This window comes from Lissotriton vulgaris, unplaced genomic scaffold (assembly GCF_964263255.1).
Source record: "Lissotriton vulgaris unplaced genomic scaffold, aLisVul1.2 SCAFFOLD_1540, whole genome shotgun sequence".
Classification (NCBI taxonomy): Eukaryota; Metazoa; Chordata; class Amphibia; order Caudata; family Salamandridae; genus Lissotriton; species Lissotriton vulgaris.
This window is the reverse complement of record NW_028243300.1, coordinates 335,681-361,207: the sequence shown is the minus strand read 5'-3', so window position 1 is coordinate 361,207 and position 25,527 is coordinate 335,681. Positions and strand designations below refer to the sequence as shown.

At 44.1% G+C, this 25,527-nt stretch overlaps 1 protein-coding gene across 1 annotated transcript in view; it reads right to left on the bottom strand.

Annotated features, from left to right (window-relative positions):
- The window catches only part of LOC147668420 (V-type proton ATPase subunit d 2), a 118,982-nt gene that overhangs the window by 22,457 nt on the left and 70,998 nt on the right, over positions 1 to 25,527 (bottom strand). Inside the window, exons 3-4 of the mRNA XM_086948558.1 lie at positions 16,581 to 16,759; positions 3,921 to 4,000 (exon numbers count right to left, since the gene is read on the bottom strand). Coding sequence (XP_086804684.1) covers positions 3,921 to 4,000; positions 16,581 to 16,759 — 259 coding nt within the window. The remainder of the gene's footprint in view (positions 1 to 3,920; positions 4,001 to 16,580; positions 16,760 to 25,527) is intronic.

Here is a 25,527-nt window from a genome sequence, read left to right as displayed (position 1 = left end):
CCATCCATCCTTCTTCTCACCCCTCCTTCTACTCAATCATCCTTCTACCCAACCATCCTTTCACCCACTCATCCATCCATCCTTTCACCCTCTCATGCAACCACTCATCCACCCTTCTTTGCCTTTGGTATCAACCCAACTTTCTTTCTTCAAACATTAATTATGAGCTGTTTCTGCCAAGTTGCAGATAAGAGGTCTATTGACCAAGCTGCTAAAGCGCAGAGGTTCACAACACCCCTGGTATCAAACAGCGTGTAGGTTCTGGAGTACCATAGGCTCTGGTGGTAACGGTGACCATCCAGCACAGGTCCCCAACATTCAGTTCTGCCGTTTTCATAATTTTCCCTCCCACTAGACCGATAATATATGTGCAGTTTCACTCCCGTTACAAATTTCCCAAACCCCATTTCAGAGAAGCACCTCTCCGCTGTCCCTCCCTGAAGAACAGATGACCATGGTTAGAATGCACACAGTGTAGCTGAGAAAGTGCAGTGCCGGGTGAGCCTATAATGAGTTTGGATTCAGGGGTGTTCAAAGATGATTGAGGACGTTCGCAGCGTTTTATGGCCTGCAGCATATGAGCCAAATATGGTAGTGGCCACGGGTTATTTTCAGTAGTTAATGTTTTTGGCACGCAGTTGCAAGTAGCTCTGTGGTCTACCAGCAAAAACATCATACATTTTAATCTCTGTGTGTGAGGTAATTAATAGTTGTGACTTTGAGATGGAACATCTGAGAAACCGAATAGAATAAAAATACTAGGATTCTAGACCTGTCAACTTCAATCTTGCATTGGAAAAGGCTATATGTCTTTTCTTTTGAAAGGAGTTAGCTGATGTTTTGGTTTTGCCAGTGCTTTTTGCTGATGTTGAAGAGCATCAGTAAAAAGGCAAAGAAATGGTTGTGGTGATACTGAACGGCATTGACAAAGGCAACAAAAAAAACTGCCTCCAGCATGATAACATTTTCTTTATTTATTTTCAGAGTTTTATATAGCACTGACTAGACACGGAGGTATCAGAACGCTTTACATGAGGATCAGCGAGTTACAGGTTACAAAATTACATCTGTTACAGGAGCCAAGAATAAACATAGGAGAAAAACAGTGATTACACAATACCAAGAGATATTAACGCATAGCCAAGACACACGTCTAATGGGGCATGGAAGGTAGACGGGGAATGGTATAAGGGGTAAGGAATGCAGATGGTGTCAGGCAGACCGGCAAGGGGGAAAGTACTTCAGAGCGACAAAGCAGTCAAAATGAGAGACAGACAAATCGGCTGAAGACCAACGATCCAAAACATCCTGTATATCGGTGAACGTATACGATGAGAGGGGTGTTTTGCTCATGTATTTGTCAAGAAACTGTAGCAGGTATTTTTGTTTATTCACCTTTCCAAGATGGTAGATGCTCATCTTGGAGCAGTAAATAAAAAAATAAAAGTGGGGCATAATCTTGTGGCGGGGTGACCACAAAATAAATTGCAGGTGGTGCGTCCTCCTTAAACGAAAAAAATAGAATAGCGAAGGATTGGGGAGTAATAGAGTAGCAGGGGAATAGGGGATCAAGTCAACGCTGCTGATCAATGAGAGCAATGGGGAGCAGGGAGTGTTATGTGTGCAACTTTGGAGCAGTGATTAATTTCAGCCGGTGCTTTCCGCTGCTCAGTGCCAGCACTTAATTACCAACACCGGCACTTATGACAGTCCAACACATGGTCTGTCTAATTTTGGAAATTAGCACAACAGCATTTGTTTTATAATTTTAATGTACTAAAAAGTACTAATACCTGCCACCTAAGCCGTTGTTATATCTTTGGAGTGCCTGAAATAGTCTGAATTGTCACATGTAAGAGTGTGATAGTACTTGCGTTAGTACGCTCATTGACAAAACTGGCAGGCAGGGGCATTGGGTGGTGCAAGCTGAGAAGGAACCTGCCATTTACCTTTTTATGAATTTAGCACTGCGTAGGAGTTGTGGGGGCAGGTCACAAAAAAAGGCGATGGGTAGGAGGAGGAATGATTGAGATGGGGGAAGCAACACAGAGTGCGATAGGGGCAGAGATGTGAGGGGGAAGCAGCACATGGGGAGGGGAGCAAGAAGAAAACATGTACTCCAAAGGAGTGCTGAAATAAAGAGACACTAAGTTCACTGATGTCTGCTGTGGAATGATATAAGTCACAGGTACTCACAAACTTTCTCTTGGGGCCCTAAATTTACAGTGTGGTTTGTGTCCGAGGGCCGCACCGGTGGGGGTGGGGTCATTGGGGGAGGGGGTGGGGCTAGAGCAACAAAAAAAACTGATACCATGAGGTTGATCACTGGTCCCTGCAGCGGACGCCTTCGTCCACTGAGCCGCCAGACCCGGCATACAGGGGCGGATTGGCAAGGCGGGCATTCGGGAATGGGCCGAAGGGCCGGTGCCTCAGTGCCCTCTGTGGGCCGTTTTTTTTCTCCCCTGTCCCAGTCCACAGAGAGTGGACTAGGAAAGGGGAGGAAAAAAAACGTCCCACAGAGTGCACGGACACAGACTGAGAAAATGAAAGCAGCCTCGCTGTGCGGCCGGACAGCGATTGTCAGCTGTGGCCTCTCCTTCACCCCTACCCTGCCAAGCAATCAAGCTGAGGCTGGGCTGGGGAGGGGTGATTGTTTGCAATAATCGGTCTCCCTGGGGGCCAGGTGTTTCTCAGGCCTTTGAGCCATTTGCACTTCGGCCCCCTGTCTGTGTGTGTGTGTGTGTGTGGTTCTGTCTGTGTGTGTGTGGTTCTGTCTGTGTGTGTGTCTGTGGTTCTGTCTGTGTGTGTGTCTGGTTCTGTCTGTGTGTGTGTCTGTGGTTCTGTCTGTGTGTGTGTGTGTGTGTCTGTGGTTCTGTGTGTGTGTGTGGTTCTATCTGTGTGGGTGCATGTGGCTCTGTGTGTTGCTCTGTGTGGGTGCAAATGCAGTAGGTCTCGTATTTGCAAGAGATTAAGCTATTGGCATTGTAAATTATTATTATTATTATTATGCGTTCTTATATAGCGCTCGATTACCCGTAGGCATCTCGGCGCTTGCCTTGGGATCCCGTCCTGGCTTTTTTCCCTGTGAGATACCCGTATTGGGCATCTCCAAGGTATTTATCTATTTTCAAAACCAACACATAAATAAAAATGTTGTCATTTACAATGCCAATAGCTCAAACTTTTCCAAAGGCGAAACCATTGCATTGTAAATGCTTGTTTACTGATTGTAATGAGGCAGTCCGAAAGCCGCCACCACTGCCGGCCAGCCAGTCTGGCAGACCTTGGACTGCCAGATTCGTAATAAAGCCCTAATACTTCTGGTCATTGTCAGGTTAATAGCCTAACCATGGCTACTACAGTTTCTTATATTTCATCCTTTTGTATATTTGTAGAGATTTAGATCACTTTTTTTCACAGCAGATAATTATGGCTGTTCCTATAAAAAAATGTGTGCTGCAGGGATGTAGCTTCCATTGGTGCTGCAGGTGCAGTGGCACCAGGGTCCAGAGGGGCCCACTGAATCTTGTTTATTGCTTTCTTTTATCATTCAAACAGCAGCCAGGGAGGCCTTTTCCACCTGTACACGGGGGCTCATGACACACTAGCTAGGCCACTGGTGTGCTCGTCTCTCAAGCTGTGCTATCTGGCCTGGTTCGGCATAGGATCCCTCAACCCATTCACACCCAGAAGAAGCCCACTGGATTACAGCCTTCTTATCTTTTACCTGTGTTACATATAGTCATTTCAGCTCAAGCCACAGCAAACATTTTTGCATTATGAATTTCAATCTTAAGTTTTGGAATCAACCTCACAGTGCAATAAGTCCCCATCATGCACAATATGTAACTTATGATTTGCGAAAAATGTATGTTTTTGTAAAAATATGGCAATTACCCGTGATAAAGAAAGCAACGTACCTTGTACAGCTTGTTGCGCATTATTTCAATGTTCATTTCATCAAGGTCATTTTCTGAGAGGCAGTCTTGAAAAAAGTTGGCTGTATGCAAAAACATGTAATCATAAAATACATCAGTAAATGGAAACAAGCACTGGCGTTGCCAATAGGTCTCGCAGTAGGAAAGTTTGAGCTATTGGTTTTCTAAATGACATTTTATTTTTTTGTTTTGTGATTTACAATGCTCATACTTTTAACTTTTCGCATTAGGAAAGTTTGAGCGATTGGTATTGTAAATGACACTTTTTAAATTTATGTGTTGGTAAAATAAACTGGCTTAAAACATCTGCTAAAATAAGCTATTGGCATTGTAAATGGCAATGTTTATGTTTTTTTTTGTTGTGGTGGAGTGAACAAAGAAAAAAAGTGCACACCATACCATATTATAAGCTTTTATAGCAATTATACAGAAAAGCTATGGCTATATTAACAGAGTAACTAAGCAAAGTAATGCAGTCATGGCAAACACTACTTGGAGCCCACTTATGGACACCAGAGGTCAATCACAGGTATGCACTTTATGTAGGCAGTCATGGCAGATGATGGATATGGTTCACGCAGCTGCAACAGAGGAGCATGACACAAGTATGCTCTGTTTAAAGCTAGCTGGGACTACAAGGTTGTAAGAAAGTGGATGTAAGCATATAAGTATTTGAATGTTGTAAATGTAAATGTGTTCACATTTATCTATACGGAGACACTGTTTTTGCATAGGCATGAGTGTCCATTGCTGGTAATGCTGTCTGGTTTTCTCCACTTATTAGCTCATCCTCAAAGATTTAAAAAAACTGAAAAAATAATTGAACACAAAGCATTGCCCTTAGGTGTTAAATTGGAGAGAGTTAATATTTGTTCGCTGATCAGGTCTACAATGTGTAGCCAGGAGACCTGGGATCAGATCCTCGCTTCCCCACTTCATCAATATGTGTGATCTTTGACGATTTGCACTTTTAGGTAGCCCTTGGGGTATTGTTGGAAGTTTGCACATTGCATTAGAGGTTTGGGAGACACACTTAAGAATATGTATGGCGATGACCGTGCTGAACGACTTCTTTACATGCTGCCTCGCCCATATATACTAACTGAGGCCTGATGACACATGTTGACCAAATGCCAGTCCACAGCAACAGTTTATGTATTTCCAGTGCTCAACGCTTTTGAAGGTTTTGTTTGAAGCCTTTCTCCATGGCATACCTGTGGGGCCTGCAGCATTCTCTGGAGTATACCTTATCCGCGCTTCCCAGGCTCGCTCCTCACCCCGCTGTGGGGCCGTTTAATTTTCTCGTTTTGTCTTCCCGGTCCAGGAGCTGTTTCGACATCGGATTGCTGTGGAGAGGAGGCGTGAGCAAGGGCGGTGTTCGGCGTTTCGTACAGTGCAGCACACCCTGTGAAGCGGAGGCGCCAGGACTTTGGCTGGCTGGGGGCATGTCGTGTGGGGCAGCGGAGAACAACACCGGGCTTGCTCCGTGCCCCCCCAGCGAGGGGCAGAATAATTTTGTCTCTTTATTTTCCTGTTACAGGTGGTGCAGACAGCGAGCCTAGACGGGGTCATGAAGAACGAGATGGCGCCCGGAGATGCATGGAGGCAGGAGAGGCGTTTTTTCAATTCCCGGTGATGCTCGGAGGCTACGAGGGTCATCTGCGCGGGTCCTCGGCTGTCGGGAGGACAATGAGGATAAGGAAGCTGCCGAGCGGGGCTGAGGAACGTGCGTGGGAGCACTCGGCAGGCGCATAGGTAGGCGCGTGGTGCGTTCGAGTCACCAGAATTGTGAGTGGTGTGACTGTATTGGTAGACGGGGCTTACCCCGTCTAAGTACGATGCAGCTCGAATTAAAGAGCTTGGGTGCTCAGGGATCGATGCGGGTCGGGGTGCTACTCACGAAGGGTGGTCATGGGAATGTGGCCCCCGCAGATTTCGTCCTCTATAAATTGTGGGTGAGAGAAGGGTGGATTTCGACAGAAGCTTTTTGGGCACAGTGGCGATTGTCATTTTTTCTTCTCAATGGGCGAAAATGTATAATGCTCAAATGGTTCTCAAAGTACAAGATTGCAGCCATGCGAGACTATTTTGGGTGATTCGTGGTTCCCTTTCTAAGCAAATGTCCTTGACCACCGAACCCTGTGATATGCGAGTCCTAGGTAAGAGGGGGAGGTGCTTTCTACATGGTGCTTGAACTCTCGACGGCTTGTCAATGTGTATTGTTGCTGGGATGTACAGTCACGTGTGTAGGGGTGGTTTGTGATGTGGACGAACAGTGGCGATTGCCGAATCATTCACGCCTCGTATTGCATTGAAAGGGCCGGCCATAATAGGGCGCGAAAAAATTTCAGAGGAGAGAATGTATGCCACCATGGCCTGCGTGGCGTTTTGTCCTTGTGCCTGAGTGTTTAGCACATTTTGCAGTATTATACCTCAGATTGTACTTTGTTTTCCTCCTGTGGTCTGCACACTGGTCAATTTTCCGCCTGTGCACTTTTGGCTACCTATGTATTTTGGTGGCTCGCATGTGTCGCTATTACCTCTCGTAATTTAACGTCTGCTTTTGAAATCTGTTCTCGTGGATTGTTCGTAACATGTATCATTACTGTTCTTATCGCGAAGCGCTCTGATGCCTTCGGGTAAAGTCCGCGATATATGTAAAGGCATAAATAAACAAATAAAGACACTGTGATTCCGCGCGCGATGCGGCCCTGGGTAGGATCACTTTAGGGCATACAGCTGGCTTAAAAGCAGATAATTAGGAGGGAGCGGCCGGGAAACTGAAAGTATGGCCGGCCACCGGCCAGCCATGAATAATTAGGGGAGGAGAAGCCACAGAGCACACGCTGGGAGAAGCCCTTTGATGTGGTGGCGGCCGTGAAAAAATGCAATTAGGAGGGAGGGAGGGAGTCTGATGCGCGTGCTTGTTTGGTCATTTGATTCACGTGAACTCAAAGAAAACCGCACGAAAAAACCCTTGGTTTCACGAGTATTTTGAGCACTTGAATTCTCGCCATTTCCCATTCCTTCGAAATAGAAAAGGCGAGACCTAAAAAGCTCTTCTGTGACCAGCACAGTGGTGGTCCTTGTAGGGAGCAATTACATGATAGACCTTGACCACATCAGTTAATGTTATAGAAAGACGCACTGCATTTATACAGTTCAAAATTCAAGTCTATACACAATCTGCTTACCTATACATAATCATGCATGCAACTCCTGCAAATGAACAATGGATTAAGTTGACAGATTTATGCTTTTTATTGTTTTAGTTTATGTGTCTATAATGCGCTGTAAGGAACAATTAACGCTACAGAATCCGAAGATAGCACTACAAGTCAATAGTTTGTGTTTCCTATTGTGCCTCATACAAGAGCTATGTTATTTGCATTTGTAATATTTAAAGCCACAGGAGAGGCCCAAAATCACTGTTGAGACCTGCCTCCCATGCGGTATAGTGGCTGCCAATTCCAGCATTCAATTGGACCCGCACTCGTTCAGACGCGTAGCTCCTGATTCATTCAGGATGCGCTGTGAGTAAAAAGCCCCACACCATGAACTCAGGTGAGTTCCCAAATTGGGCTGTTGCTAGTTTTGATCTGCCCAAGTCATGCACATAGATCTTTGATCTCGTGCTGCCTGCTTCACTTTATTGGTTCAATTTCCCTCACCTTGATTTTTGCACATTGTTCGTGCGTGCCGCTAATTATTGTAAGGGCACGCTCGAGGAAGAAGTGTTACGACTGGCATGTAGTGACCGGCTAGTCTCTGTTCTAGTGTTTCTTGTACCAACCATTTCCAGAGGGCTTGATTACATTACCACCCCACAACCATCCATCACAGGTGTCACAGGACATGTGACCCTGCTAATAAAAGGGGCGGGCGCACGTGCCCATGGCCAGTTCTAGATACCCAGTAACTGTGTCTGTGTGATACTTATTAGTGTATGGGGGTCAAGGGCACTGACACTTTACATTGGTGATTAGTGAGTTGGACCTGTGCGTGGGGCAGCCTTGAGAGTTGGTGTGGGGAAAGTGTAGCCTATGGCATGGCTTTCCCCACCAACAAGCTGTAAGAACTATGTGAGGAAGCTGGTGTCCGCTTGTACACAATCCTGCAGTGGCATACTGCTGCGAGCCTGTGCAAGTATACATATATATATATATATATATATATATATACATATATATATAGATATATATATATATATATATATATATATATATATATATATATATATATATATATATCATATTTTGGGGTTCACAGCTTCTTGCAAGGGTTAAACACATTACTGAAAAGGATGGTGCCTTAAATAGTCATGATTTAATTTTGTCCAGTCGTAACGGTATAAATCTTTTGATACAATAAGCAATCTCTTTCTAGCATCAAATCATAAAAATATTTTCTATGAAATTTTACCTCAATGAGTAATACATGAATACGCAAGCTTTTATAGATCCTTTACGTAATGGGAAATCTGTCCAATGTGTTAATATGTAAATACCATTTGATGTATATATATGAATTCATAAATACAGTGATATACTTTGTGGCAGTTCGCAAGGAACACGTCATATAAATAGATTGTATATAGTATGAGAAAGTCACGTGTATATAGAGATATATTTTTGATAAGAGGGGACAGCCTATTTCCTTTTTCTATGAATTGTGCTGGGAGTTCAAATGCTTTTCTTTAGTGTATGAATTGAATACTGATAGATGTATGTTATACCGTTATATTGATTCGATTGGAATATGAAAATGTCGGGCACTTGCCCTCAATTGTGCAAAAAAAGAAAGTATCATGCTAAAAATGCACTTGTCACTTTAAGCGCGAAGCCGCTTCCATGTCTGGGTGTATTTAAAACCCTTGTTTGTTTCGATCAACGTCATGTGATCAAGCCTCTCTTGGAGGTGAAACGCGTTATGGCGGATGGCTGGTGGAATACTTAAATAAATCACCGAAAAATTCAGCACTGAATCTGGGCTCACTCTCGTCATTTTACTCGACTTTGGATGTGAATGGCGTTTTCTTCATATATATATATATATATATATATATATATATACAATATATATATCACAAAGTACCGCGTCTTGACACAGGTAGCAAGAAACTCCCGTCCTGCCACCAAAAGACTTCTCGGACACAGACCAATTTAGTGCTCTGAAATTATTATTGAAGCAGAGTATGCCGCACATACATATATATATGTATCCCGCTCCTCACTGCACCAGAGGTGGGGCACTTGCGTTACGGGTGCGGGTATTGCGGTGGTGCACCGCACAATATTCTCGCTCCAAATCCTTTCTAAACAGTAGAAAAAGAAACGGCACTCGCTGGGCTTCAGGTAGCAGCAGTGGTGTTTTATTTCAGACGCGTTTCAGATTAATTTCCTTCGTCAGTGTAATTTACATGAAACGCTGGCGGCTGCTATTTTTAAAGTGCTCAGTGTAGATACATGGAAATCAACAAGGGACTATCGCGTGAGAAACCCGCCATCTTTAAGAGAAAATCTCTGTTGTAACAGTCAGATAACCCATTTCAAATTGTTGTGTATGTCAAAACAGTAAATACGCCTGACATTTTGAATAATTCACCCATTCACATGAAGCGTGTAAATTCGACCAAAATACAATGGTAATCTTGCCGTGGATCGGCAATTGCAGCCTATTGGTAAGGCTGCACCGAAAGCCCTATATTTCCACAGATTTCGCTGTGTATCGGCTAATGAAGTGATGTTCGTAAAGCAAACATAAAGGACAAAAAAAGGGCCGAACAAAGCAACATAATCATCAATATCAAACTGTCCCTACAGAAATGGTAAACAGTAAAAAATACATCAGTTTCCTAAGTGAACAGTCAGTTCCTCCACACTATTCAATCCATTAGAAGATTTAGTCTGCAAGTCTATTATATAACGCAACTCCAATCCTCTTAATTTTAAGGACTCTGTCACCTCCCCTCGCATTTAATGGCACACAGTCTAAGCTAAAATATTGTAACAGGTCCCTGTTACTGCTGTGTTTTATAGCAACGTGGCGTGCTACTGGATAACTTAAGTCCTTCTTTGTGATGGCATGAATGCGCTCCAATATTCTCAGTTTGACGCTGTGTATCGTACTCCCTATGTATCGAAGTCCACAGGGACAAATCAAACAGTAAACTGCATGCGTGGTCGGACATGTCATAAATTTGTTAATTTTCTTATTCTCTTTCTGTCCCTTGATCTGGTATGAAAGACCCTCTTACTGAAGGAGCAGGCCTTACATTTGCCACAAGGATAACATCCCCTCATATCCATTAGGGTTCCTTGTCTCGATTGTAAAGCTTCCAAGTGGCTATGTGCAAGGCTGTCTTTTAAAGAACGTGCCTTTCTATAAGTTATTAACAGAACTGCTGGAATGTTGGCCCCAATGATGTTATCAGTTTTTAAGACATACCAATTCTTTTTCATGATGTTTCTGAGTATTTCTGCGTCATCTGAGTACGTGGTAATCATTCTAAATTGACCATTTTTCTTTTTAGATCGATTCTGTTTCAGCAAGTCATTTCTAGATTGTGTTTTGGCTTTAGTCAGAGAGCTCTTTAAGAGTTCAGCATCATAACCCCTAGACAGGAATCGTTCAAAGCTGCCTTGTACTGCTAAGTCAAAATCACAATCTTTGAGCAGTTCCGTCTGAGTCTAAGGAACTCCCCGTAAGGGATGCTGTTGACTAGTTTCCTCGGGTGCCCACTTGATGCATGAAGCGTACTATTGCCCGCGGTTGGTTTTCTAAACAAGGCAGTGATAAGCTTGCCATCTATTACTTCCAACCTAAGGACCAAGAAGTTTGCTGCCACCAAACTTACTTTGCCTGTAAATTGTTGTTTAATAGTGCAATATATTCCCCTGCCTCACTGACAGTGCCTCTTCACACCATAAACAGGTCATCTATGTATCTATGCTATTAAATTATGTATGTATTCAAACGGACTCTTAGTCGAGTCCAGTTATGGGTGTTCTTCTGCCTCGCGAGTGGTTGCCGCGTTCGTTTGAGAAATTATCAAATTTATTCCAGGTAAGGACTTAGCCATCGCGTTTTAGGTCTCTGCAGAGTATGACTTTTATCCATCTTCGGGGTATCGCTGGTGTGATGCCCGGGTAACGCTATTCTGCGCGTTAATGGCTAATTATTATGACTTTTGTTACTGGGTGCCTCAGAGAGTAATTGCCTTTTACTATCTCTCTCTCCAGAAACGTTTTGCACGGAGTGTTGGCTCCGCAATTGGTATATGCTGAAGAAGGCTAAGGAGGTTGTAGCCGTATAAAGCTGCATTTACGGTATCTGCACCACTAGCTCAGTCTAACTAAGAGGTATGCTATTAGTGAAAGAGCTCTTCTCTATCTATTTATTCTGATTCCCCCTCCTCTTTACCACTTCTGAGGGCCCTTTGTAACTCCTTGTGTTTTCATCTGTCCTTTAATCCCGACAACGTCCACAGGGTAGCGTTATGCCAGCTTCCGGTCTGGACCTCGCTTTACCAGCAAGATCTGTGTGTGGAATATCGTGCTGTCTAGGCCTTTATATATACCTGGAAATTTGACACTATTGTGCGTTCTATCCTGGAAATACTAAGAATGATTATGATATGTAAGAAACTCCATGGTTTGCGTGACTAGTCTAATAGGGTGTATGTTTTATGACTCTGGTGTATGTTCTTTATACCTTTTTGTTCTATTCTGGTCATTAGTTCATGAGAATGTGTGCCGGCATCTGTGAAGCATCTGTTATTCTTTTTCTTGAAATATTTTAAACCTGGTGGTTTGGTGCTTGCTGTTCTATCTATGCACACTTTCTTTTTCCATAGTGTGGATACATCGTTCGGTTTATCCATATATATGCATCACGGGTATTCTTTGTCTTATTCTTTGTGATTTCTTATGCCTGCAATGGTACAGCCTTTTTTCTAAAGCAATTTTTCCATCTTTTTACTTTGGGGATGGTCTTTTCCAGCAACCGTTAACGTATAGAATGAGCTAATTCTTTGCTTTATATGAAATTGTATTGTAATCCTGCATTTATTGTTCCATTGTCCCACACAGATCTTTATGACATTTCAAATTTAAGCCCCGTTGTGTATAAATATGATGTACTGATGGACTAATCGCATTAATTTTGGAAAGAAGAAGCATCGCTACGCCTATCATGCAAATTGGGTTCTATCAAGAGAAATAGATAAATTACGCCCTGACGAAGGAACTGTGGACACATAGTCCTTTTCCAAAACGCTCGTCGCCGCCTTGTCTCCTTTTTTTGTTGTGTGGTTATATAATTGATTGTCTTTTTGTATTGTTTTCTTGATTGTATGGTGGCTGAAGTATGCTTTATTGGTTTGAATGGATGAGTTAGATGTTTGAGTCTGTATTTTGAAGAATGTTTGATGTAATTTGGTCTTTTCAATGTGTGCGTGGGGCTTGTTGTAAATAGTGTTGTATAGAATTGAATATATTGTATATATGAACTATGTAGATTGTCTTGATACTTTTGTATATGATTACTTCATGAGAATATAATGAATAAATAAGCATATGTTTTTCTAAATTAATTCTGTTGTAGGGACAATGTTGATTTAAACTAATATTGTGGATGTATTACCCATATTAGAAGTGAATACAGAGGAGAGGTTTTGTCTTCAGTCCAAGCACACAAGGTGCCAGCGGAGGCTACCCCTAAGGAAGACTGGCAACTTTAAGAGCAGAGGGCGCAAAGTCAGAAGTGTACCGAAGATCGCACCAGAGAAGCTGACTGCATGAGCTGGAGCCTGAGAGTGAGAGCCCTGCGAGGAGAGGGCCCATGTTGTTACGGGGTACCCTGCGAAGCCTGCTTGAGTGGAGGCTGAAGAGAGTGTAACATCGGCGTAGCCTTGAGGCACAACGAGTGCGTCTTCAAGTGAAGAGGAGACCTGCGAGAGGTCAAAGAGGAGACCTGTGAGAAGATGAAGACGAGACCTGCTAGAGGCCGGAGAAGGGACCTGTGAGAGGTCAGAGAAGAGGATCTGTGACAGGTCGGAGAAGATGACCTGTGAGAGGTTGGAGAGGAAGAACTGTGAGAGGTCAGAGAAGAAGACCCGTGAGAGGTTGAACAAGATGACCTGTGAGAGGCCAGAGAGAAGATTTGCCTGAAGTCGAAGGAAGAAGTCCTAGGAGAGGTCATGAAATGAAGGAGGTCACAACGAGAAGTCTGGACCCTGGATGAGGATAAAGTATTGTCCTAGGGGTAGGATATGGCCAGGGAGACCCTTGTGAATTGCAGGTCACATGGAGAGTCCTGGTCAGAAAAAGAACAAGAGTAAGACAAGATGGGACTAGACCGCATTGTGGATTGAAAGAAGAGGAAAAAGAAGAAGTGTGTCACACGGTCACAGTGTAATGAGCTCAAAGAAAGAAGAAGAGAGAAGTGTGTGATAGATATCTGGCACACCGCAAGGTACAGAATATGACTGAGTGCAAGAACGTCTTAGGAGTTTTGGGCATCGTGAGTGAAGCACAGTAGCTATGTAACACCCAAAGGTTAATGAAGAATCCGTGGCATCATGAGAGGCTGCCTGCCCAGAGGTCTTTGGTTACACCAAGCAAACCTGAAGCCTGCAGAAGAGAACAAGCTGGACCATTTGTACCATCTACCTTTGGGGTCGCACGTGAGACTGGATTGTGGTTGTGCTCGGACGTCCTGAGTGACCTTGGTTATGTGGTATAGAAGATGATCCGACCTATCCACTCCTGACCCTGGCAATCCAGGGGCAAGGGCTTCAGGGATCACCTGTGAGAGCAGAATCGGACACAAGAGATGCGTCTACAGCAGCTCCTCAGCAGGTCCCAGGAAGCATGAAGGTCTCTTATCAGAAGCTGGTTACACCAAAGACTGTCCTGTCAGTGCTGGTGCACCAGAGTTTAGGTGGAAGGAGTAGCCCAATCTGGAAACAACTGCCCTCAAGGCGGAGCGAGTGAATTGAAGGTGGGACCCATAGTGATTTCTCCAGAGGCCTATAGTACGCCGTTGGAACGACACAGCAAAGTCCACACAGATCCATGGAGGCGTAGTGAAGAGGACCTCGGGGAAATCCTGTGAGAGGGGAATCCTAGTATGAGAGGAATCCTGGTGAGAGAAGGATTTGGGAATTACTCCACCATCTTGCAGCTGGAAGCACTGTGGCATCTGAGGAAGACTCGTCAACAATGACCAGCATGTCATCCGTCTTAGAAGGCTTGATGTTCATGGAGCCAGGACTTATTTTGATAAGTAACATCCACAGACTTCACTATCGCTCCACCTACACCATCACAGTCAACCATGTATATCGACAATGGTTATAGACTTCCACATATTGAGTCTAGGGAGGACAGGATCTACAGTGCAACGCTGAACTGTGCCAATTGGAACTGGTGATCCTGTTGTATATGAATCTAGGACCCTAATGTAATTTTCCTGATTCATGCCCTTATATAGGTATAGATTACCCAATCCTTATATAGGCATAGAAATCATTACCATATTTAGACTGAGCCTATGCAGTCCAAAAAAGGCAGGGCTACTTCCACTAAGTTTCGAGAATCAACAACTATTTCTTAGAGAAACCCGCCTTCAGCTGCTAGAGACATCCCCTTGCCTGAATACTAATTTATCTAGGAAATCATGGAGTTTTTGAAGAACAACTCCATGATGTGCAAGGTGATATTGCATCTTTTACAAGTAGACACATGATCAGTGAGATCATTTTGTTTGTAATATTTTAACTAATGAGATGCTAGTGACTTGTGACTGTTGGGGTCACCCTTTTGGCGCCTATAGGGCAGCTGCTATTAATTACTATCCCTTACAATTTCATTCTTGCACATTTGGAGATTTTTGCTAATTATTGCTGCGAGCAGATCTATTGAGCACCTGCATACTTGAGGGACACGTGTTCCAGCTGGCGTTGCCTACCCCTCAATTTCCATCCTCAATTGGGTTAGTAAGAACCCTCGGCCAGTGCTGCCTTTAGTTAACAGTGCGCGTACTCACCCTTAATCATCATGTTTCATGATCCCTTTCAGATTCATTCCAGGTCGGTTGGATATCCCGATTAATTAATGTTGTCAAATTTTCATACCTGCCAAACATGGACGTGCTTCACCTTTTAGTAATATTCAACAATGCGTCCCCATCTGGTCAACCTTGATTATTTTAGTCTGCCTCATGCCATAAATTGACCAGGTTGTTCCGATTTGTTTACTACATCCCTTTGAACTACTTGATCCTAGTTTCAATATCACTTATACCTTGAAGGACAGCTTATGGACTCCCTCCCTCCTGGTGACCATCTGGGCTGGCCCAGCTCCTAGCATACACGCTCCAGCGGTTTGTTCCACGGGAGTGTATTGACCAAATTTTTACTTGTTCAATAGGAGGCTGTTCCATCTGAGTCATTAGAATGGGGTCTAGTGTTAGCCCCCTTTTTTTTCCTTCCTCCTTCCGAGGAGCCTTAGATTCTCTTCAGGTACCTAAAAACGCGTACCCCATGTTTCTCTGTATTGATCTAAATCTAATCAATGTCAGGGTTAACTCTCATCTTCTTCCCCGTTAGGCAGCAATCCCCTTCCTTGTATTCTCTTGTCCTGATGATGACCTCAAGCCATGAAAGTCGAAACGCCATGGCTTGTATCAGCCTAATTGGGATTGTTAATAATACCATGATTTTGCACTGCTTGTATTATAAAATTAATGTTCATGCATAATATTCTGTTCAAAATATCCCCCCAAAAACCCTGGTTTACATTTTTTCTTGAGTGTTACTTGTACCGTTTAAACACTTTTTTCACAAACACAATGTGCAGGCCCTGCACTTAGGGCCTTATTTTGAGTTTGGTGGTCCGTGACCTGCCATATCCGAGGTCCGACTGCCGCGGGCGGATTGCTATTGCAAAGACGGAGGATAAGCGGATATGCAATTTTTGCACATTTTTAATTGGCTGGAAAGACTGGCTGGCAAGAGCATCATCACATGTGCTGTCAATACACTAGTACTTGAGAACACTCCAATGCCCATCTGCAAATATCCAACGACTTGGCAACAGTATGCGTGTGGATCAAGGATGGCGGCCTGCCAAGGAGGAATTTCCAAAAACATGTTTTAAAAGGCCTGTTTCTGTAATTTGCAGTAACAATCATGATCCTCGAGTGGGCTGCAAAGCACTTAGGGTCAAGAAAAACCAATGTGTGAATATCTCAATAAAAATTGCAGCATCTGTGCCAAAAAAAGCGAATCCGGCATGCAGCTCTGCATAATGACTCTGAATCCCTTTGAAGTTGTGGGAAATCAGCCTACTTTCAGGCGCCCAACTCCACGTGCTGACGTTTACCACAGTTTCGTGAAAGTGGGCGATGAGAAGTTGATCAACTGTGAATAATGACTACACCCCCCCTCCAAAAATCAGGACATCTGTGTGTAGTACATGATGTTTGCTGTCATTATAAGTGGACCTGACCCACATTTATATATTTTTTAATACATTTAAAAAACAGCTTAATAAAACCGTGTTGATTTCTCGTGAGTCACACATTTTGAAAAATGGTGTTGGGTTACCATGAATAAAATACGAAACATAGCTATCATACCTAGGGGGGTGTCCACTAGAATTGCACTGTAGAGCTCTGCTGGAGTTTGTGCAATGCTCACTGCTTCCATCTGCTCAAAGCTCCCAAGCGGGTGGCACTTTGGGACCAGTTCAGATATTGGACGCTGGTGCAACGTCCCAGTGATCAGCAGAATGACGTTGTCAATCATGTAACTGTACCTGAAATGAAGGAAAAACCGCAACTTAAATACAAATTAAAATAAAATGCTCTCATTCATTGATTACCATTGCTGCCCTGTGAGTAGAGTTTTAGATGGGGAGAGGGCAGCTGGATTATTTATTCCAATGATCTGTTAAAAAATATCCATGACTTATGAGATTTCGGGCAGCTCCACACTGCTCCGGGGCCAGCTCGAAAATTGGACTATCCTGGAGGGAACCCCTCTGTTCTCTGAGACCATTAATTCACCTCATTTATTTCACTGAGTAAATCAGCTGCCCCCCTCTTCTGAGCATGCAAAACATCTTTACTTGGCAATCCACCTGTGATTAGCCAAACCTCTCCATGCTGTTATTATTATTATCACTTTCTGCCCCTCTTTTTCTGTTCCAGGAAGCCTTAGGACAGTCTCAGTGATACCTTTTCACCTGAATCCACCTCCTGACCCACATGATGTAGCCAGTTACTGGCTAATTTCAAATCTTAACTTTTTTTTGACAAATTAGTTGAAAGTATTTTAGATTCAATCATTCATAGTGAATCGCTTTTTAGACGTTCACCATCATGCCCTGTGCACCGATGATGATTCTTGAATCCTTGGTGACTTTTAAAATAGAGAACAATGTGGTCCTTCTCCAAGATCTTTCCCAAATTCGGATCACCCGTCTAGCCCTGATGTAGCTAAACTCATTCCTGGAGGCTGGTGTTGCATCCATCATACTTCCACATTCCAGTTGCCTTTCTCAGGGCCACCTTAAAGAGATTCCCAGGGTCCCTCTTTACTGCTTCTCCCTTCCTGTTTACTTAACTTCGACTTTCATAACAGCTGCAAAGCTAGCTGTTCCACAACTAAACAGATGAAACGGAGGTAATTAATAAAATCTCCTCAACTTCAGGTGTCATGCAGTTTCTCTGACTACATCTAGGCCCCACCAACAGGATGGCTACTGTTTTGTGAAATGGAACATGGCCATTACTGAGATTCCAGAGGTGGGCCCAAACATGGGAAACAGGAAGTTGAATCTTTTGCTATCAGCATCAGATCAATGATCCAACCAGTATAGCAGTAACAAGTCTTAGCCTTTGATGATGCACTTTCTCTTGATCCCAAAACCGCAGTCATTATCCAGACGCTTTTTTTAAAATCTAAGACTCAACACAGTGCAGTTTAAGCGATTTGCCCAGAACCACAGGATGTTGAGCCGACACCAAGACTCAAACCTGGTTTACTTGCTCCAAAGTCAGCAGCTCTGGCTGTTAGGCCACACCCCTCCACATCTTTTTGCTTGACAGCTTATTTGCGAAAACAGATCCACGATTGCAGTCCCTGCTCTCTCTGTCAGTGATTGGTAGTATTACGATCAAAATCCCTTGTGATATTCATAGGCAAAGTGGAGGTAGATGAAACACTCTTCTCAACAGTCACATCACATAACAACAGGTGCCAGTGGGAGCTAAAACCTGTTCTTTCATGGTTAGTGACTGATCAAGGCGAATGCCCAGGTTTTCAAAAGCCATTTTGGGAATTGCTGCTGAACATAATTCAGAAGGCCACCAGTCAGAGGTCCAGAACTGTTGGTCCCTGCCAAGCAGCATAATCAATGGTATGCTGGTATTCAACTGGAGACAGTTTTCTGTCATCCAGGCTGCAATGGCCTGCATCACAGTTGCAAAATGTGATTTCGCATTATTAATATCTTTATCAAATGAGATTATGAGCTGTGTATCATCAGTATAAGACAGGGGTGCTGTGCCTCCTGCAAACCCCCATTTATGGGACTATCACCGGAACAAAACATATGACAATTGAAGAAGCCCTGCAAGGCATTTTGGAGCATTCCCTTGAGGTCAGTGAATATTAATAAAATAGCTCAGGTTGCTTACTTTTGCAACAGTGCTGCCTCACACAGTTTCTTTTTTATTTTTATTTTCTGTTGAGGTTGCCCAGCCCCACCTGGGCACCCCGACTGGCGTCTTCTTTGGAGTCAGAACAGGGAACCCACGTCCCGCTGCCCATGCCAGCTCCCCACTTGGCTGGCGTCCTCTTCTGCCATCGCGGGAGCCAGCAGCTTGTTTGTCCCCTGCCCGCCCCATGTGGCCAGGGTATTCTGTTTGTGGTCGCCGCCCCACTCCCTTCAGACAAGGGCACAAGGAGCGACGGTGCTCCCCCTTGCTGGTCTATTGGCAGGGTCCTGAAGATAGGATCCCCTACCCCTTACCTCTCCTGCGTGGGTGAGACGCCACGTCGCTCTCCCCATTCTTCTTCTGCCAGCAGCCTGAAGTTGGAGTCCTGGGCTCCCTTAATCTTCGCACGGCCCCGGGGAGATGAAGGCTCCTGGGGCAGGGTTGGATTGGGATTGAAAATCGGCCCACATTTGCATAATGCCTTCCCTCAAATCACTGCTTCAGAGTAATTTTACATAAAAGGGGGAGGGGGAGGGGGGGGGGTGCACGCATCAGTTTACACTAGTGAAGCACACCTTAAAACAAGTGAGGCCACTTCTGCTCAGGCCCCCTGCCCCGCTCAGTATGCCTACATAAATGGGAGGTCCAGCAAAAGAAAAGTGGTGACACCTCTACCTGTTGCTGCTATACAGGAGGTACTGAGTGCCCATCGTCTCTAGAAAGGCTACTCAGACACCCAATGGGCCGTTGGTGGTATAGTCGAACAACAGAGACGCCGCCCAAATCGCCCCCCAGGCTGCTCAAAAGCAGCCCTCAGGTGGAACTCGGACCCCGGCCCCTCGGGCATTGCCCGAATGCCCCCGTTACCAATGGGATGCTGTCCTGGGGGCAACTGAAGTTGTGGGGAGGGGGCCCCGTGCATGCCCCCTCCACGGGATAAATCAATCTTGTGCCGACCCCCGGCCTACCCCTGGGGTAATTTAAGGAACTATGGCAGACCCTCACATGCTGATTTTTTCCAAAAGGTGGGGGTCAAATGTCAGATCTTTCACAAGCCATAACTGGGGCCTGTTGTACGTCTTTCAATGATCTTGGTCTCATTTTACCCCTGGTGGGGAGCTATAGGACAGGAATAGTTTCAGCAGACTTCCTCACCTCCAAGGTAGTGAATTGTACAGAGAGTTATTTTTACTTACTTCCTGCACCAGCTTTCCACCTTTCCTTTGTTCTGTGTCACTGCAGACAAAACAGTAAACCATACTGACGTTACCTAAGGGTGTCTACTAATAGGCCTATCCCAGGTCACCACCTAACCTTGCAGAGTACCCCCACACCAGGCTACAGATGTGAAGTTACTGGGCTGCACACAACAGTAGTCACATACACGCAGTCCTCACACATGTGCATGTGTAACCACCCAAGTGCCCCTTACCTTTGCTGCATCACAGCTGCCTTATCTTAAAAGGTGGACACTGGATGTAAAGGTTCACAGTCCATTTACCATTTGATTACCATGGATCAGACACAAGCAGTGAGACTCACCCACAGTAATTAGTCCAAAACTGGGTGATCAAAAAATCTTGGTACACTAAATGAGCGGAACCAAATTGCAACACCAGTCGACAAAAATTATGATGTTGTATTACTACTCCTGGACCATTCAACAGCTTTTGACACAGTACACCATGATATGTAACTTCTTATGCTCAAAGAAGTCACTACAGATGGCATCAGTCTCAACTTCATTTCCTGTTACCTAAACAACAGGTCCTACCTATGTGCACACACACTTTCTCAACGAATCTTCACTGCATAAAAAACACACAAGGACCTGTCATCTCATCCCTACTTTTTAACACATACAAAAAATCATTACTGACACTAATCATCAGTTTCAATTTAGTTTGCTACAACTATGCAGAGGACACACAGATAATTCTCCAACTGGAAAACCCGAAGAATATAGGAACATGAACATCTCAACTCCTGCCTCATATCCGTAGATCAATAGATGACGTGAAATCACTTCTAGCTAAATGCTTCCACAACTGAAAGAGACCTAAGGTGAATGGAAAAATGATGATCCTCTATCTTTCTGGGCATATGTACTGTGACCTGCACAAAAATAGAAAAATAAGTGAGAAATCTTGGAATCTTCTTTTGACTTTACACTTTCGATGAATACTCAAGTGAAGAGGATGACTCAGTCAACTGTATATACAATGAAATCTCTTAGATACATCTTTCTTTATCTTGGATTTCCTCAAAAAGTACAATCAACAACATCACTAAGCCTCTGCAAACTTGATTACGCTAATGGACTATATCACAAAGTTCCACTCTCAACTATCAGAAGTTATAGCTATCCAAAATTCAGCAGCAATACTATGGGGCTGATTTAGATTTTGGCAGATGAATATGGCTCATTACATTGCAATGTATTACATTGTGTGCTTTAACAAGGCGGTCGTACAACAACTGCGTTGTTGGTACGCCATGCATTTATATCGCAAGTCATTACAACAACTTGCACTAGAGGTGCGCTGGACTTAGGAATAGTATTAATTACTATTCCTACTCCAGTTTGTGCAATAGTAGGGAAGGTGTTGGAATTCATTTCCAATACCTCAGCGCCCCCTAGTGCACGTCGTTGTAATGACTTGTGATGTAAAAGCATTACGTACTAACAGCGCGGCCGTTGTAACAACCGCGTTGTAAAAGCACGCAATGTAATACATTGCGATGTTGTAATAGTAGTGCGCTGTAATGACAGTGTTGTAAACGCTGTTTCCCCGGCTGAATGGATACTTCGACACAACGGTGATGGATACCCCGTCCGCCGAAATATAAGTCCCATAATATTCTATGGGATTTACATTTCAGCGGACAAGTTATCTGTCATCGTTGTGAAGGATAACCTGTCTGCCGAAATCTAAATCAGGCCCTATGTCTTAATGTAAATATATGAATGTGCATTTCCCTAATTCTAAATGCTCTACACTTGCTCCTGATTTCAAGTAGATCCTCTTTTAAGCTACTATGCATCACAGACAGAGAAATTAACAGCAAAGGATCTAAATGCATTGAAGCAAACAAAAATCACCCAACCCAAGAACTTACTAATCATTTCTGCTTACAGGAAGAAACCCATTAGTGATACCACCTTATCCATTTAAGTCACAAACCTATTCAACTCCCTACCTGCAACGATTATAGCCACTTAGAATCAATTAAAGGTTAGAAGAATTGTTTAGACCGGGCTATTTCTAAACTGATCCAACACAGAATCTACATGATCTCAAGTTCTGGCTTCTCCGCCCACAGGCAGACCCCCTCCAAAACTTTCTAAGAACAAGCAAGAACCAAAGCAGCTGAATGCTTTGACAAACAACCCATTTTAATTTTAGGGAGAATCAGGTTCCCCATGAAACATGCCATTCATACATCCATCTCAAAGTAGTTCATAACAAGCAAAATCAAAGCAAACCCCAGACAGAGATGGCCCAATCCTCAAAATCTTACCAGATAGATTATAAGGACCAGCTATCTGGACATACCACATAATGCTGTTCCCTGTACTACAATAAGCCAAGTAACAATTCAGTAAAATCTAAATAATCTCCAATATCTGTGTAACATAAAATCGACAGAACATGTCAACAGTAACAACAGCCAAACAAAACACCCAACATCTCAACAACATATATCACCTACCCACATGTTAACAACCCTCATCCTTTCTTTCTACTCTTAATACATTCTGAGACTGTATCCTGTTTCAAAAACCCACTCTCGCCATACTCCTAATACCCTCCACGAAAACTGACCTGGATTTTTTAGAAAGTGATTATTCTCTCTCCTTCTTTTCCACTGAATGATTCTTTTCTTACACTCCGTCTTCTGTATGCCTTTAATGACTCTGAGCCTAGCCTAGTCTGTGATATGCATATCCATTTTATGCTCTTCTACATTTCCACAACCTACATATACCTCTCCTCACAAATCAACTCGCCTTCTGGGTAACCATTCCTTACAATTTAACAATATCTCACCTTTTCTAGCTTGTCCACTTTTTCCAGGTTGATTTGCTACTTATCACAAACTCAAATTTGCAACCTCTCCTTGTTAACTAATATTATCCAACCTCCTCTGGATTATCCTCTCATCTCATTTTCAACTTGCAGGAACGTTCATTATTAATTTCGCCTAACTCCTGCCAACTTCATGTACAATATGAAACTGCAGAAAATGCCTCTGATAATCTCCTAAGAGCACAAGATAACCCAATAACCAACAATACACAACAATGATGAATAACCACAGGAATAACCATTAACTTTGTGTGACAGAGTAGAGTGCAGCTGACCATAAAGCGCTTCAACACCTCGCCCTGACAGTAAGCAATGCATAAATCCAATTAAAATACACCCCTGAATCCAGGTAGAAGCCACGTTAGCATGGCCAAGGTGTAGGCAGATGTGGCAGATAATTGTCTTCAGAAGTTCTCCTGTGCTCAGAATGTGAGGGCCCCAGTGGCCCCTGTAGGGGGGCATTAGTAAGGTGCACACTCTTATACCAGTGTCTTGAATAGAGGAGCAGGCTTTCACAAATACGCAGCTTAGCCAATGTGCCATATGTACGAAATGCTTGCCACTGTTATCAAATGCCCACACGTTCGCCATTCTGCACAATCACCTTTCGTTTAACTACGTGCTTTGTTTTACACGCAAGTCTGAACTATTGAAACACTAAGAGGCATATTAACAACAGAATGGAGAAGCGTGGCGTTGAGCAGACATTCCTAACACCACTCTTCTCCATTCTGAAAATACAGGAATGCGCTGTATTCACAAGAATGTGGCACACCCATGCGTTTCCCCTAGTGCTGGTGCTGAGTTCAGCTGCCTAGCGCGAACGCAGGCACACCTTGCACCACAGTGCAAGGGTGTCTGCGTCATGGGAAATGATTGTTCATGTTCAGGAAGGTCTCCTTTAGCAATTATTCATGGCATTTTGATACTTCTATGTCTGCTGCTTAATGCAGCACACATAGAAGATGCAAAACTTCATTTTTTAAAATTGTTTATGTGCAGAAAGGGTCACTTTCCTGCGCATACACAATCAGTGGCAAATTTGTTGTTTCTATATGTGCTGCACAAGGCAGCACACATGGAAACAGCAAAAACAAGGAGAAATAAAGCATTTCTCCTCGTTTCACCATGTTAAGACCACGTTTTCCCTGGTCTTAATTTTGGCGCTGCCTCCTATTTACGCCACCCTTGTAAATAGGGGGCAGTGTCAAGATCAATGGGTGTTGCGGACCACAACACCCATTGCCTGCCCCTTTCACGCTAAGTGTAGCGTGAAAGGGTACCTTATTTACAAGGCTACGTTAAGCCACGCTATGGGGTCCATTAGGATGGCGGGCGGGCTTTGGCCGCCCGCCACCCTAACAGAGAAGTGGACCGCCCGCTAACAGTGCGGGGGTCCCGACATAGGCATTAGGATGCGCCCGCCATGCAGGCGGGCGCATCCTGTATGTTTACCATTGCAGCGGGCAGAGCAGAATTCTCCGCCCGCCGCAATGGTAAAAGTGCACGTTGTGCTTTTCAAAGGGCAACATGACAGGCACCGCGCGGTGCCTGCCATGCTGCACTTTGAAATGCGGGGGGTACCATAGGTACCCCCCATGTGCACCCCCGCAAGCCACGGACTCCCAGGGGGCCCGCAACGGGCCCCCGCAGGGAGTCTCCGCATGCCTTTCCGTAGCGGCATTGCCGCCACGGAAAGGCATTGTCCACAGCCTATTGTAATATGGCGGGCGGTGTCTAACAGACACCGCCACCATGTTATTGGCGACCGGGGCGGAAAACATGCGGGCGGTGTTTGTCACCGCTGCGGTCCCTCCCGCCATACTAATGTGGCGGGGGGGGGGAATTGGGCTGATGATGTCGGGCGGATTTCCTCCCCCAGGCTGGCGGTAGCCACCGCCAGCCTGACGGAGGAAATCCGCCCGACATCATAATGGACCCCTACGTGTTAATAAGGCGAGGCCCCTATCGCCAACACCAACATCCATGAAAGTGACGTTATGGTGGCGATAGGGCCTTGTAAATATGCCCCCAAGTGTGATAAGGTTGTTTCTTCCTTACACCATAACCTGAAACCAATGATGATTTGTCCTTAAAGCTCCAATTTTCTCTTTATAGTGCTAAAAATGCAGAGGCTGTATGTTTAATATCGCTTCAATTACATCAAACAAGAAACTCGTTCCCGTGCAGCAACCTTATTTCTTGCTGCCCGTGACAGGAAAATGTAGTTTCTGATGCTATGCGGCAGCAGAATTGTCCTTGTTTTTGGTTAAATTTTATTAAACTAGTGAAAGGAAGTCAACACGTCATCGGGTAGGAGATTCATTTATTTGATCTAGTCTTGGGAGCTCACCGGCAGCAACTGGCGTAGTTAGGACATTCTATGTTCCACGCAGGGAACACACAGCACGAGCATTCCACAATGGATAACCAGATCCCAACACACCTCCCTCCCTTCACAATAAAAAGAAAATAAAGAACAGAAAAGGGGCAGAAAGAAAATGGAGAAAAGATGAGAACGTGAAAATAAGAATGAATTTAGAGAGAAGAGCAGAAAACAGAAACAAACTACGACATCTTGTAATCACAAAATTTCATAGGAACAAATTTCAACCTGGAAGATGTACTCCTCAAAGGAGCATGATCAGAATGAACAACACCTCCCTTACCGTGAACACCAGAAGGTACAACAACAGGAGGAAAATGCACCCCCAGATTTTTGTTTACCACATCTACCATAGGATTGTGTACAACAGAGATGGCGGATTTCT